Genomic DNA, 16,268 nt, shown 5'->3' on the forward strand with positions numbered 1-16,268 from the left:
TCAGTGAGGGATTTGAAGGAAAAATTATAACTGCTGCTGTAGCTGTCCTTACTTCACCTCAGATTCAGTTTCATACAAGAATAGGAAAGAAATTGTTTTAAAAACTGCAAAGTTATTTGTTATCACTGTATTCGGTGTGACAAACTAGTTGGAGTAAAATTTACATTAAATTTCACACAGGTGGCTCTCATCCAAGTGCAGTAGGAGTTTCACATGGTATAAATAACAAGCAGTTTATATCTGACTTTGGAAATTTGGAGCCCATTACATAACCTTGAAACCATTAGGTGGCAGTATGTACAAAGACAGCTACACAAGCCTAGGCGCTACTTTATTCCAGTGCAGAAATATGTGTTAAACTACAGCTGAAATGAGCAAGACATATTTACAAAAATGTGAAATGACAACCTTAAATGTTAAGGGGCTACTACCTCTTATGTGCCAAGTCACCAAATTCACCTCTCTATCAAAAATGCCCCTGCCTATCTGACTTTAAGCTGAAGTCTTATTAGTTACTAAAGGCAACATCAAAGGTTCTCCATTTCAATTCAGTGAATGTGTGGGATTTGGATGAAGTTCCACGCTTTTCACACTTTGATTTTCTCTTTACACATTGTTAAATCATGATTCATGGTAAACTACTGGTGTTTCATGATGATAACAAACTATTTATTTAGCACTTCACAAAACGATTGTTGCAAAGTGATTAAAAAAAAAAAAAAAAAAAAAAACTGCCACTGTGCCAATTTTACACTTGCTCCTGGGTCTTCGAGCATTATCTACACCAGTGCCTGTATGTTTTATTATTATTATTATTATTATTGTTGTTGTTGTTGTTGTTGTTGTTTTTATATTTATAGGGGCTTTTGTACTTCGAAGCGTGTTTGTTCAGTAGTTTAGTTTCATTGTACTTTTGCTGAATGAATAAAAAGGACTACAAAACCGATATATTAATTTGAGAACTGTAATTAACGACTTACAGTGCAGCTTGGCTGGGCGTTTAAGTACTCCTTGTTAATTACAATTTCATACAACTTATGTGAATGATGTTAACCTTAACATGGTGTGTTCATCTTAACAGCCAACTGTTACTCTTAAATCATGATGAAAATCAATACTATAAATGAGCGGATGCTGTGATTAAATTTTGTTCGCAGTATTTTCATGGTGTTCTGTTTTCATAAGGGTGTTGTGATTACTATGCTGTTATTAAAATGTACGAGCCGCACTGAAACGCTGCATAGCACGCGCAGGCAGGCAGGCAGGCAGGCAGGCAACACAAACAGCTGTGAAACTGACATGAAGGCGTTTACGCTTCCAGCCCTGCGATTGGACGTTAGGCTGTCAGTTCTGAGGCGTTTTTGTGAGGAAACAGCCAACCAGCTTCGGCGTTGTTGGCAGGTCCACCGGTTCGCCGGTCGGATCGCAGGCAGCTGGAAAAAAGGGGAAGCAGCAGCAGCGGCAGGCAGCGGCAGCGCAGTACTATGGACCCCACGAACAATGCCGAGACAGGGGAGACGGAAAGCAGCCCGGAGCTGTCATACATGCCGATTCCCAGAGAAACACCGTGCAAGAAGGAGCAGGAGAAGCTGTCAGGGGTCGTTAAAAATGTCCACAGAAAACTGCGCAGAAAATACAGAGAGGGTGAGCAGCCTCGCACAGCTAACGTTACGGCCCTGTGTGGCCCTAAAACCAGCTAACAGTGAACGTTAGCCAGCCAACACCACAAAAACACATTTCTCTTCACATAAGTTAAGTTGTCTAGATAACTTAATGTTATTCTGCTTGATAAACATCGCCGTTAACGTTAGCCCTCCTTGCTAACAGATTGTAGCTGGGCTAGCTGCTGTACAGGCAAACCAATGGGAGTAGCAGCGTGGGTTGCATTCAGAAAGCAAGGCCTGGCAAAATTCAAACTAACATCATTTACACCTCAAATTTATTGCTGTTTACAGAGTGATTTCAACGTGAACACAGATCAGCTAGATCGTAGCTAATGCCGAGAGAATCCAAACGCAAACTTAAATGTAAACGACGAGGGACACTTTTACAGCTGTTGGATCAACAGTGAATGGGAAGATAACTTTGTGGACTCAGCAAATGTTTGCTGTAGCCTCCACAAGCAAATCAGATTTATTACGGAGTAGTGTTATCGTTCAGAACTAGTAAACATAATCAAAGCTTTTCATTAATCAAACTGATTAATGAAAACCCCTCATCAGATTTGTGCATTAGGACATACAACAGATTCAGAAGAAGAGAGAGTAATCATACCAAATGTTAGGCCTGTGTGATATGATATGAGGCTAGAGCTTGTGTGCATGCATGGAGAGTGAATCTGAACCCACCAAGACAGCCTTCAGGAACAGGACAATGTCAGTCTGCAGGGCAGGAGAAAAAACACAAGTATAAGCTGGAATGGTAGACAGTAAACTGTACTAAATCTGCAATTAAATATCTTATTAACAGAAAGGTTATTCAGCACAGAGGGGCTTTACACGAGAAGGCTCTGCTCCAACATATATTCTTTCAGTTACATGAAATGACTGAGAGTCGTGCATCATGTGCATAAAGTGGAAAGTTTGTGGAGGTGTATAGAGTAACTCAAACACTGATACTTAAAGATGTTATACACACTGGCTACTGTTAGTGTCCACATATTATGTCCTTTGCTTTCTTTTTTTCCAGAGACAGGTTTACCAAACTGAAACAACTGCTTATGGGTTTTGCTTTAAGGTTGATTTTTACTTCTTGTGGTGTGTGGCATACAAAAAGCTAAAAATATGTCATGTGTCTGATTATTTCACGTGTTATTTTACGTGTTCACTAGATTGACACAAGTGTTTGAATCTAGCTTGGTTGTCATTCTCGATTACTTGTTTCTTTTCACTCAGGGCAAGCCAATATCAATTTTCATATTTGCAAGGCCATAATTAGCCTCAAAAGATTCACACAAAGTGGAATGAAATCTCCTTGTATGACATTCCAGTCACAAAAATACAGCAAGTTGCCTCATCTTTTAAAGCTTTAGGGCTCCTAGAGTGCCCAAGTGGTTAGAAAAGCTGCTCCATAACCAAAAAAAAAAAAAAAAAAAAAAAAAGGTCACTGCCACTGAAGTGTGTATCCACCAGCAGCCATCTTTCCTTAGCTACTGACCTTGAACAAGAGCCTTTGTTTCCTTTGTTTTTATGATTCAGTCTGTGTAAGGGCATCAGCCAAATGTAGACGATGTGCAATAGGAAGTCTGGGGAAAACCTTTGGTTTGGTAACACGCCGTTTCCCAGAGCTTGATTGCAGTACCACTGACCACAACTTCAAGGGTCACAGAGGATGAAAGGCTCAAAAGTTGCCTGCTCAGTTTGGTCACTGACAGGGGTGCATTCTAGCCATAAGCTTGCAGCTCAAGATTGTCAGTGGTATACAACAAACAGCACTAAGGCTGAAGTGTCTTCAAGTAAAAAACCTTGGATTGTTTCTGTGCCTTCCTACGCACAGTGGCATTGCGCTGTTGCTGACACTGCATTCTCACCTCTCTTTTTGAGGAAATGCATAGTCCTTTTTGAGACTGTTTGTGTGGGAGGACTGTGTGCAAAAAGGCAAATTCAAAGCACTGTGTACAAAATGACCAACTGAGAAATCCTTAATATGAGGAATATTTCTATGTTGCCATCATCTAACAGTCACAGCAAAACAATAGTACAGCAGTCTGTAAGCTTTGGATTGCCTGGATTATGCAACTGTTAGAGCCCGACAGTCTCCAGAATGCCACCTAAATATCATAATTTTGGTTGTGTCACCTGCTTGAATGGCTTGCCTGTTAGTCTGCCTTAGTTTTGTTTAGTTTGAGCTGCCCCAGAATGAAAACATGCATATGACCATTTCCCTGCTCTCGAATCTCAAAGTAAACAGCAGAAACAGAACACTCAGCGTGAGATAACTCCAAACTAATCTTCTGACTGTTCATAGAAAACTCAAAAAGGAATTGCAGTGATATTTCTGGAGTCACCCTAATGCTGTAGCAAATGCAGCTCAGTTCTGTAGTATCAATTGTCTAGCAGGCAGGGCACAAGTGAAGTTGTTTGCTCTGACATACCTTTAAACTTGAAAAACTTTGATGTGTTCAATGCAATATGTTTAAATGTATTATTATTATTATTATTATTATTATTGTTATAGCATGGGTCTACAGGGACAAGGGAGGTTAGTTGGCTGTTTTGGAGACTAGAAGATTGTCAGCAGACCTCATGATTGGTTAATAAGTAAAGCATGATCTGGAAGGCTTGGCATTGTATCACAGCAGTCATGCTCTCAGGGCACTGCTGTTTACCACCACCCCTCTTGTTGTCCTTTCATTTCTGCAAATCTGATATAGTGTTTTTCCTTGTGGTCATGGGATTTCTCCCTTATCAGCATATTCCCCTTCATTCGCACACTGAACTCTTCTGAACAGCTGTAGAGATGTGCTGAAGGGAATTTTTGTGGATTATTATTATTATTACTGTGAAATGGCATGAGGATGAGTTTTTCGAGAAACAGTTTACTTCTGTTATTGGCAGGGAAGTGGGCCATCACTGTTGAGGGAATGCTGAAGAAACAGAGAACCAACAGAGAACCATCAGCTTGAGCTTTTTCAGCGGTTCAGTCGAGTGGAATACACGCGTTTTTCAGTGCGAAATTTGATGACCAAAGTTAGCAAGTATGTTCTGACGATTTGCTGTTTGCAGTGGTTACATATGGTGAGATCAAAAGATGTTCGCATGAACTTTTCAGAGGAGAAAAATGAGGCTAAAATATGGTAGTCTGGTCAGTAGCCTGCAGGCATGTTTTTGCATAAATAATTCTGCTTACAGCATTTTTTGCTGTTTGTATGATTTCGACTGGTTTATGTCACACTACTACACTCATTTTATGCTCCAGAGTGGCTTAGTTTGTGAGTTGCATTCTGATTTTATGGTTTTTCCATAGTGGGTGATTTTGACAAGATCTGGCGGGAGCACTGTGAAGATGAGCAGACACTGAGCGAGTATGCCCTGGCCATGAAGAATCTAGCTGACAACCACTGGGCCAAAAACTGTGAAGGAGAGGGGCGCATTGAGTGGTGCCGCAGGTATGGCTGACTTTAAAAAAAAAAAAAAAATGGAGAATTTTTAAATGTCTTTTAGCTCTAACAGTAGACCTCATGGCAGTGCACTCTGACTCAGCCACCCCTGTAGTTTCTGTTTTTGTAACATGTCACTGTCACTTCCACAGCAAGGTATGAATAATGTTTTGATTCCACTTTCCCAGTGTCTGTCAAGAATACTTTTTGGATGGTGGGATGAAAAGAATGTTGGAAAAGGATGAGAAAAGTGCCAGACTTGCCATGGGTCTGACTGCAGCATCTTTAAGTACCCAACCGTACAGCACCATCCCCAGGTAAGATGCAGCCAGAGCTGACACTGTTTTCTTTTTTAAAGGGACACACCAGTCATTTTGAATTTTTTTTGGCCTGTTTACTGCAGTTTACCCACATTTTATATTTTAACAAACAATTTTGCAAATCACATGGGGATACTAAAAAAAAAAACAACAACATATAATCAAAATCCCTCAATTTTTAAATATGAATTTTTGGCTGAAACTGAAAATAGTGAAAATAATGGATTACAGTGTCCCATATTCCAAGGTGACATCCTCAAATGTTTTGTTTTGTTTGTCCCAACCATCAGTTCACAACCCAAAGATATTTAGTTTAGTGTCACAGAAGACTAAAGAAATAAGAAAATATTCACATTTGAGAAGCTGGAATCAGATAATTTGGAGATTGTCTTCATAAAAATGACTCAAAATGATCAGTTATCAGAATAGTTGTCAGTTAATTTGATAGTTGGCAACTAATGGATTATTTGACTAATTCTAACACAACAAGGAAAAATAATTTGGACAGCTTTATTAGAGTGATGGAATACTGGGCTGAAGTAAGTTTGCAGTCTCTGAAAGTTAATTTTTATATCATACAAATAAATGGAAACCAATGACTGGATAAAAGGTAGATAAAATGATACTGAAGTTCCAAAATACTACTGCTTATTTTGTGAACAGCTAAGTAAAAATGTGAAGTATATACATTTTGTAGATATTAGGCTAAACATACAGAATTACTGGCACGGTCCTTTATGTTTCTTGGTCACATGCCTTGCTTTTCAAACACACTTTGCTTATATAACACATAGTAGATAGAAATTTCTGTGGGAAAGTACACGCTCAAAGGAGCAGATTTTATGGCCCCTTGCCTATAATTTTACGGTATGCGTCTTTGTGTTGCAGTTCAATCTCTCAGTTGGGGAAAATGCGCCTTCTTGATGTGGGAAGCTGTTTCAACCCTTTCCTGAAGTTTGATGAATTCCTTACAGTTGGTATTGACATAGTTCCTGCAGTTGAGGTGTGTATCACTGCTTGCCGTTGGGGCTGGGTGATTATATTGATCATCATGTTGTGAGAGGATTAGAAATAGTCTGGAAATTTAGATATTGTAATATTGTGGTAAGACATAGTAGTTGTTTTTTTTATGGGTTTAAAGGCTGCATTACAGTAAAGAAATGCAATTATCTGAACCCATTAGACAGTTCTGTGATTTGCTGTTCTGTGATTTTGCCAAATTACTAATGACTGTTAATCAGAAATATCTTGTAGATAAATATCTTATGAATGCACTAATAGTCATCCCCACAGTATCAGGATATATTGAGGTATTGAGTCAGAGATAATTGATTTTGCCCACATCACCCAGCTCTACTTGATGCTCCCTTTTTGCTCACTGTTCAGATCTTAAAAAACAACAAAAAAAAAACAAAAAAAAAAACATGTGCAGTAAGACTTATGTTATTGTTGAAAATAAAATGCAGTTTTTCCACACTGGCTGCTCAGTGTTGGCATGACGAAGCAAAAGCAACACCAGCAAATGACTCATGTGTCGGGCTTAAACAATAAGTGAGAACAGAATAAAAAGCTTCTTATATTTTACAGCTACAAGCTGAGAAACTAAATTAGTGCAGCGATGATGACAATTCATGCAAAAGATACTTTTAGAACCATGACTATGATTAATTTCCGCCTTTTCTCTCGCCTCCAGAGTGTGTACAAGTGTGACTTCCTCAACCTTCAGCTCCAGCAGCCTCTCCAGCTGGCGGATGATGCTATAGAGGCCTTCCTCCGCCATCTCCACAACCCAATCGATGCTCTGCCTGCCCAGCTTTTCCATGTGGTGGTTTTCTCCCTGCTCCTCTCCTACTTTCCCTCACCATACCAGCGCTGGATCTGCTGCAAGAAGGCCCACGAGCTGCTGGAGCTGCACGGCCTGCTGCTCATCATCACGCCCGACTCCTCCCACCAGAACCGCCACGCCCTCATGATGCGCAGCTGGCGCGTGGCGGTGGAGTCGCTGGGCTTCAAGCGCTACAAATACATCAAGTTCTCCCACATGCATCTCATTGCCTTCCGCAAGGTGTCGCTGGCCACCACCAGCGACTTGGTGTCACGCAACTACCCCGAGATGCTCTACATCCCTCAGGACTTCCACTCCAATGAGGAGGAGGACTATGCTGATGTGCCCGTACAGGCACGCTCCGAGTTTGAGGATGACCAGCTGGCATGGAGCTTCACCGAGCTGCCCGACACGCCCTACGATTCAGATTCCGGTGAGAGCCAGAGCAGCTCAGTGCCTGGCTTCCATGAGCTAGAGGACCCCATCCTGCTTCAGAGCTAGGCGAAACCAGCTGCGTTTCTCCCTCTCTCGATATAACTGTACCCACCCCTTCAACTGCTGCGCTGCCAAATTTAACCTGCTGTATTCTTCTCCCACTCATCCCTCTCCTCGAAAACAATGCAGTTTGCACAGAGTGAAAGAGAGAAGTTTACAGATATCATTTATTTTCTCATATCCACACACCTACAAGGGTACATATACAAACACACATACACAAACACACACAGATACACATACAGTACACACACTAAGATGGATATATTTTAATAAATAACTAGGTTTTTTAAGAGTTGGAGAGTGAATGTCGTCAAGATATCAAAATGCCTATTCCTTGATTTCCATTCCATCTCCCAAATTGCTCTCAATAGCAAAAGTCAGCTGGTCTATACTCTATACTCAATCTCTATTTGAATAAGCTAGTATGGCAGGCTGCTTAGTATGAAAGCCAAATACAACAACCCAAGCAGTCTGACAAGAGATTGATTGCACTGGAAAGATTGAGATGGAACGACTGGTACGCTTGCTTTTGTCACGGTCATGCAGCTAGACTTTCTGAAGTTCTTGATGTGCATTTAGTTTTCCAAGAAAAAAAAAGTGCATTGTTATATATATTCTCAACAGTCAAAACATCAGTGTTGTCCAGTACAAAATGTGGCAATGCCATTTTAACTTGGCATCCTGACTGATTTGTGTATCTTTTACAATAAAGTGGTATTTGTAGCATTTTAAACATTTTGAGAACCATATGGTAGGAGTATTACTAGGTTTACTAATGTGAAACTGTAACTGTGTATACTCATTGTGTAACAAGGTACGAGTATTTCAGACTAGGTATCACGCTTCTTTTTCCTCTTGGTGTCCTTACAAATGTTAACGCTGAATTGTTGTTTCCCGGTAGATTTTTTCCAGTACATACAACATTTATTTGTAGTCAAATGGAAAAGTAGAACTCAAAATATTCATCACATCACTGCAAGTCAACATCCCATATCAAGTGGGCTGTAATTTACAGCACCAGTATCCTCTTGAGGCAGTTTTGTAACCTCAGTGTGAAAATACCTAACTCCACCTAATTTTTATCTCTGAAAAGATCTAGATCTGAGCTCTACAGTCAAATATTTCACCTTGATGGAGGTATTTGCACTAAGTTCCTGTTTTGTAAGAACCTCGGGAAGTATGAAGTACATTTTAGCAATAGCAAGCAAGATCTAATCTGAACGTACTGTATGCTGTGGGGGAGGTTACACTTAATGACACTAGCACCTGGAATGTTATGTGTTTTCCTGCCCGTCTTTGAACAGGCAGAAGGTGTGGATGTAGTTTGGATTGTGTGAATGAAGGCGCGTGTTCCTGAATTTACGTTGTTGTATTGTCGTTGGTGGCACTTTATTGTTAATCCAAAGGGTGTCACAGTCATGTTCGTATGATGACACAGTGTTACAACCAATATAATGGGCCCATAAGGTAATACCAGTAACTCTAAGGTGCCTTCTTTGTTGAAATGTATGTTTCAAACTGATTTTCATGCCCCCAGAGAAAGGAAAACTCATACCTTTGTTTTTTTTTTTTGTTTGTTTGTTTTTTAATAATGAGCTTCCTTGGCCAAATGATATGTGCAGCTGTTCAATTTTCTGTTAGTATTAAGGTTCTTCTGTTGAAGCACCATGATGATGCGATTTCCATATCCTTTTCCAGCTACTGTACATCTCTCTGGTTACATTGCTTCTGTTTTTAGTAACAGAAAGATTACATGTCTCAGTATCATAGGCTCTGTTCACATCTGGCCTTAACATGCATCTTGGGGGATCTGATCACAAGTGGACAGCTCTAAGCACATCAGGTCACACGTGGCATTAGAATGCATTTCTACATGACCATTTGTGATTGGATCTCACTTCCCCGTGCTGTATGCAAATAAACGTGCATCATTTCCGTTTGCAAAGTTTTTAACCGGCTTATTTGTTCCCCTTTCACGCTCAGCAAACAACCACACAGTGCAACACTGCACACTCATATCAGTACAAGAAATGCCCACCCCACTGAAGTTAAGGTTAGGTCAAGTGATGGGAGTGGGCAGGTCTTAAGTAGGGGCATGTGTGGAAAAAAATATGCTCCTATGAGACAACAAATCACTTGCCATGCGCTATTCTGCATTTCCTAGAACAGCAAATATATATATATATATATATATATATATATTTTTTTTTTTTTTTTTAAGTTTTGGGTGGTCAATTTATCACAATGGTTAAGGCTACGGCTTAGGAATAACTTGGTTAACATTAGGGAAAGGCTGTAGAGAATGAATGTATGTCAATTAGACATTCCGTCACTGTACTAGGAAACACAAACTCACTTCTTGTGCTTAGTCTGCTGGAAAGTAGTGGATGAAGTAGTAGTATGCAATTTTTTTTTTTTTTTTTTTTTTTTGCACTTTAATATGTTCTATAACTTATGCAGAGGATGTCAGTTGATGTGGAGAATTTTTTCTATCTAAGTTTTTTTTTGTTTCTGTTTCTGTTTTTTTTTTTTTTTTTATCATTTTTCCTTATTGGTTAAGATTAGGCATAAGTTGGTTATGGCTAATATTAGGGAAAGACTTGATAATCAGTTTAAGTCAAATAAAAATCCTCTCGCTTTGCTGGGGGGAAAAAAAAAAAACTGCCCATGACACAATCACATACTCACTGCTAAAATATACTTTTTTTTAAAAAATATATATAAAATTGTAGTTTGAGGGAATGGATCTTTGTGCCTGGGTGCATTCACACGTGCACCGAGAGTTGTCTACTTGTGACCGGATCACCCAAGCTGCATTTTAATGCCAAGTGTGAACAGGGCCACATTTACTGAAACTATAAAGAAGTGTATGTTGTGATAAGTGGGTGCATTTGTCTTCCAGTGTTTCTTTGGCCCAATGCATGAGGATTTTCATCTACATTGATTATTAAGGATTTAGACGATGCAGAACAATGTGTGCTTCTAGTATGGTTGTATTTCTTTTATAAATGAATGTAAATGTAAAGTGTCAGTGTGATTTGTGTGTGTGGTGCACGTGCTCTGCCTTCTTCCTGTATTAGAAATCTCTACATAAGTACAGTGCATTTCAAATGATCACACACATATATGCACATTGTTTTATCTTAACTTGTTATACACATACACATACATATACATATGAAGAGAGAGCGAGAGAGAAGACAAGATTATTCCAGAGGACAAGATACAGTAGTAAGCTTCGCGGTAAAATTGTCCTTTCCTATTTGCCGTAGTTGAAGCCGAGTAAAACTATGGCGGCTGTCATCTGACTCAAAACTTTTGACGTGATAAACTTTTGGATGTGGTATGTCTTTAACCGTCCAGTCTTCCGGATGTTGGATGCTTTATGCTCTTAATTTTAAAATCACAGACACCAGATAAAAACACACCATTTTCTATTAATGGTTCGCATTTTTTACCCGGCAAAGATGTGATGGTTAGCGCTGTGAGCTAACGCCAACTACCGTGAAGCTAGCTAGCCACTTTGAACAACTTACAGCAGTCCTCAATCCGCATACATCTCGTTAATGTAGATGCCATCGCTTAGGTCGTGCTTATAACTCAACCGAGTGCCTGCTGTTGATGCTGGACATTTTGTCGTCGGCAGCAAAATGTGTCGTTTTCTACGCTACTGTGTCAGTCACTGTCTGCATGCGGCAATGACCAGACTGGAGGAGGTCAATGGAGAGGTTAGTATGTGGTCCTCTGTCCGGTTCCTGGGCTACTTGTCCGGCCTCAACCTGCTGCTCGCCCTGTGTCTGGGGCTCTACGTGCGGTGGGAGAACACGGAGGAGTCCACCATTCTCGTCGCCTTTGTTTTGGCTCTGTTTGTCCTCGGAATAGCAAGTATACTTTACTACTACTTCAACATGGAGAAAGTGAGCCTGAGCCTCCTCCACCTGTGGCTCGGCTTTTTGCTGGGTCTGCTTTGTTTCCTCAACAGCCCTGCGCTCAAAAACGACGTCAAAGAGCAGGCGACTAACTATATGCTGCTGGCCAGTATTGCTTTAAGGACGCTGTGGGCCCTTCTGGAGAGAGTGTGTGGATGCACCAGATACCGAGCCGCCTTTCTCACCTCAGCAGAGTTCCTGGAGCTGGCAGGTTTCGCCATCTCCAGCACTGTGCTGCTCATTCAGAAATCAGTGAGTGTGATGGTGCTGGTGATGGCCCTGGCCACAATCATAGTTGCCCTGCGGGTGAAAGCTCTCCTGGCTCTGCCCAACTTGGTCTGCTTTGCTGTCATCACCGCCGTGCTGTTCTTCAGATCCCTGGATATCAACACCAACCCGTTTGCCCTCGCCTGCTTCTTCAGCCAGCTCATCTGTGACCCCCTGCTTGATGTCTACTTCAGTGGTCTGTCGGTGACAGAGTGCTGGCAGCCTTTTCTGCTCTGGAGGGGCTTGTGGCGTAAGCTCACCCTGTTGCCTGTCCTGGTGGTGGAGCTGATCTTCGTCATCATCGCAGCTCGGAAGCTGGCAGACCTGGACCGCTGGTACCTAACAATCCCAGGGTTCCTGGTGTTTGGCCTCTTTTGGGTCATTTCCCACATGGCGTTTGTCATCACAGTGTGGGGTTTTCACACCAAACTCAGCGACTGCCAGAGGGTGTGCCTGTCTTCGGGAGTTGGGAACCTGGACAAAGTCATGGCCTCCAAGGGTATGAGGCACTACTGCCTCATCTCTGACCGTCTAGTGAGCTGCACGCTGGTGTCATCTATAGTCCTTGTTGCACTTTCATGGCAGGTAGAGACAGTAAGACTAAACAAATATTACATACAATGGAATTCTCCTACACATTACACAGAGCTCTGTTGTGGCATTTTGCAATAGAGCCAAAATGCTGTTAAATTGGAAATATTATGAGCCAAACATACATATAAAAGCATCATCTGTAAAATAATTTCATTGAACTCATCTTTACATTTAATCTAGGCTGTTTTTTCCCTACAAATAATCTCAATGCTCTTTCAAAGTACATATTTTTAAGGAGCATAATCCGCTCAAATGTCAGATTGTATTATCTTACATTTTCCTCCACAGCAGTTTCCCTCTCTTGTCTTAGTTTGATCGATGTAAGTTTCAACCAGTGTTTCATATGAATGTGTTTCCCAGGCCTCCAGCAGTATCTTCATGAGCACGTTTCTACTGGTGCTGCCTCTGGAGTCTCTGTTCCATGGGCTTTTCCACGAGCTGGGAAACTGCCTGGGAGGGACCTGTGTGGGCTACGCACTGGTCATCCCCACCAACTACTGCAGGTGCTGCATAATGCAAACCAGTGCACTTTTATAGTTTAGGTCCCATGTTGTTAGCAGGGTGAGAAATTAACTACAGCTTCCAGTCTAATGCTGGTAGACTGGCTGTGTTTACTGAACTGTACCAGCTTTACCAGCCCCTTTGCTAGGTAACCAATAGGATACTGGGAAATAACTCACTATACAATACATATAATTGTAACAATAAGGTCTGTAGTAATAAATAAGTTGGCTGGCTTGTAGATCAGTTCTTCAAAACTGTTTTCTTTTGTCATTTTCCCTCTAACACTCAACTCTTTGTACTTTTCTTTTGGTAATGTTTGGCTTATAGTCCAGACGGGCAGCCCCTGCTGCTTCCTCCAGACCAGGTGCAGGAGTTGAACTTGCGTTCCACCGGCATGCTGAACAATGTGCAGCGTTTCTTCGCCCACCACCTCATTGAGCCATTTGGCTGCGACTATTCCACCAGTGGCGTGACTCTGGAGGCCCTGCAGGCCAAGGTCAAATCCTTCATGGAGCTCCGCACTGCTGACGGCCCCCGTTACGACACCTATATTATCTTCTACAGCGGTCACACCCATCGCTCAGGAGAGTGGGCATTGACAGGTGAGAATTCATGTCAAACATCTGGCAGAAGCCTTCTTCCAAAGCGCTTCACAGCAAGATTTGACGGACATGGTGTTTTGATAGTTTTGGATGAAGGTGTTGCTCACTAATACTTTGTGCCACTAATCGACCATTTTCATGTTGAAGAAATTACAAGTATTGAGTATTTCCCTTATAGTGCCAGGCTGCAAAATTTAGACCACAGAATACTAAGACTTTCCATTACAATCCCAATTGAGCACTTCAGCACTGGTGTTGTATTTCTCTATAAACCTGGCCCAGTCTACCCTCTAGTGGTTAAAATGAAAAGCCTGTTTTCAGAGGCAGAGGCAGCCAAGTACAGGAATCATTGTCCTAAGATATGTCCTCTGGAAAAACAAAATATTCACCTCCTGTATAAAGGTAAATTCAAGACATTCCACGCTGTTTTCCTTTTCACCAAACTGGATGGGATGGGAGCATGCATCTAAGATTCCGTTCCTCTCTTTGTCTTTTTTACACATAGACCAAAATATACACTAATGCAGATGTATCTGTTATGAGCCAGCATCTGCCAATAATGTTGGTCAGCCAACATATTGGTCAGGTTGTAGTGTATAGTGCATAAGGAATGAGATACAAGACATATCTGTACTCGTTTAAGGGATGTTTTTTTTTTTTTTTTATCTTATCACATGTTGCTAGATCATTCTACAGTAACAGGATTAATGTTGAGGAATTATGGTCTTCACTACTTGCTTGTAATTTTAGCAGTCTAAGATTGCTGTATTGGTACATTCACTGTAATGCAGTGTTGGCTAAATGCTTAAATTGTAAATATATTATTCTTGTACTGTTGCATATGTGTTGCACAAGAAAAAAAAAAAAGGCAGCCACAGAATATTAAAAGTGTTCTGTCTGCCTGATCTTTGCTGATTTCTGTGTTTGAATTCAGGAGGCGACACTCTTCGCCTGGAGGAGATCGTGGATTGGTGGAGGGAGAAGAACGGCAGGTTCTGTTCCCGCCTCATCCTTGTGCTGGACTGTGAGAACTCCCTGCCATGGGTGAGAGAGGTCAGGAACGTGGAAGGCGTGTACATGGCTGTGCAGGGTGCAGAGCTTGCCCGGGTGACTGACATCGAGCTGCAGGACAGACCCCAGCTCGGGGACTTCACCTCGCAGTGGGTGGAGTATAACTGCAACACCAACAGTGACATCCAGTGGTCTGAGAAGGGCAGGGCAGTCTCCGCCGCCTACGGCATCTCCAAACACTGGAGTGACTACACGCTGCACCTGCCCACAGAGAGTGACGTCACCAAGCACTGGAGGACGTACTTCCCCAGTGTGGCCTCCCCGGTGGTCCAGCTAGCCGTCCAGTCTGAGGGCCCAAACCAGCACGGGCTCTGCAGCGTCTGCTTAAGATGCATCCGGAGAATCAAACTCAACTGGTTCCCACCTGCTATACTGGACACCGGCCAGGGCTTCAAGCTGGTCAGATCTTAGAAAATAAGTGAAGGCTTTGAGTATAAAATGTATTTCACAGAGATTGAGAATATTTTCTAAAAGTTTTTATTATTGTTATCTTGGTTGTATACTGTTATACTTGTTTGGAGCCTGAGCAGAGGCAGCTATTGCTAACCAATGCACAGTGAGTACTGGCTACAGATGAAGCTGATCAGTTTCTGATATGTGCATTTTGAAATATTGCCTTTTACTACCAGTTTTTATATTCTTTGCCATTTGTTCTGTGTCGCTTTGTTTTTAAATTTGATTTAGACATCTAGTGATCGGGATGGGACGGCCTCACATTTACAGCCGATATTTTGCACACAACTTTTTAACTGTATTTACTGATTTCCACCTTGAATTTACATGCGCATTGTGCCTTTGAAAATCACCAAAGAACCAAAGGCTACCAAGGCTGATGTTGTTTTCCTTAAACCAAAATGGCCACGGTACACTTTAGATCTCAGGCATCTGACAAATGGTATTGTGACAGGTGGTTGTCTTTTAGAGCTTAAAATGTTAGCCTAGATTGTGACTGATTGTGAAATGATTCCTCTCATACTGTGCACTATGCATTGGGTCATAGCTTTGACCGTTTTCAATGCACTGCTAGGCGAATGTTGTGACCGCATTTTTCTAATGCTTTGGAGCTGATTTTTTTTCAAGACCCCATGAAATGCACTCTTACTTTCTTGATTTGATGTATTTCTTGTTGAAACAGGAAGTTTGCGCGGGACATGTTGCCAGAGAGGATCATTCAAAAGTGCAAACCAATAGGAAAGCAGTTCATGAGAGAAAAAACAATTTTATATGAAGGAACAGGCAGATGAGAGAGGACATTTAAAGATTTGTGAAGGTTTTATTGGTTGAAATTTTAGTTTACACCCACTAGTACAGGTTAATTTCACTATTTAAGATACTCTGTCTTACAGGAAGTAGAAATCATGTGTGGTCATTTCATGGGGACTTTAAATCTGCTCCAGCTGGTTCAGGGATCCCAGGAGGAGTTTTGACTGTAATAGCTGATTGCACTATAAGCCGAGTTGTGAGAACGGCTTCTCTTGTGACTGATGTACTCACTGAGGTTTGTTACAGGGTTGGCTATGCAAGCTGAGTCTAATCATTCTGTGTATGTGTAAATGGCTT

At 41.4% G+C, this 16,268-nt stretch overlaps 2 protein-coding genes and 1 long non-coding RNA gene across 4 annotated transcripts; 2 read left to right on the forward strand and 1 right to left on the reverse strand.

The window, feature by feature from the left end:
• The first annotated feature begins 1,385 nt into the window (after nt 1-1,385).
• samtor (S-adenosylmethionine sensor upstream of mTORC1) lies at nt 1,386-9,394 on the forward strand. Its single transcript, XM_030054227.1, has 5 exons — nt 1,386-1,644; nt 4,966-5,107; nt 5,287-5,415; nt 6,307-6,421; nt 7,112-9,394. Exons 1-5 carry the CDS (start codon nt 1,485-1,487, stop codon nt 7,742-7,744), a joined length of 1,179 nt encoding a protein of 392 aa, XP_029910087.1. The 5' UTR covers nt 1,386-1,484; the 3' UTR covers nt 7,745-9,394.
• Nucleotides 9,395-10,172: 778 nt separating this feature from the next.
• On the reverse strand, nt 10,173-10,497 carry LOC115360994 (uncharacterized). Its single transcript, XR_003928375.1, has 2 exons — nt 10,404-10,497; nt 10,173-10,234 (listed from the first exon to the last, which is right to left on the reverse strand). It is a non-coding gene; the product is annotated as an uncharacterized LOC115360994 (long non-coding RNA).
• A 502-nt stretch (nt 10,498-10,999) lies between these two features.
• On the forward strand, nt 11,000-15,564 carry tmem168b (transmembrane protein 168b). 2 transcript variants are annotated; one of them, XM_030052986.1, is made up of 4 exons: nt 11,000-12,531; nt 12,892-13,034; nt 13,363-13,637; nt 14,572-15,564. In XM_030052986.1, the coding sequence occupies exons 1-4, from the start codon at nt 11,392-11,394 to the stop codon at nt 15,117-15,119; spliced, it is 2,106 nt and encodes a 701-aa protein (XP_029908846.1). In that variant the 5' UTR covers nt 11,000-11,391; the 3' UTR covers nt 15,120-15,564. The 2 variants fall into 2 exon arrangements, with proteins under 2 accessions (XP_029908846.1, XP_029908847.1); XM_030052987.1 differs by having other exon boundaries at nt 11,001-12,522.
• Nucleotides 15,565-16,268: the final 704 nt, after the last annotated feature.

This window comes from Myripristis murdjan, chromosome 6 (assembly GCF_902150065.1).
Source record: "Myripristis murdjan chromosome 6, fMyrMur1.1, whole genome shotgun sequence".
NCBI classification, from domain to species: Eukaryota; Metazoa; Chordata; class Actinopteri; order Holocentriformes; family Holocentridae; genus Myripristis; species Myripristis murdjan.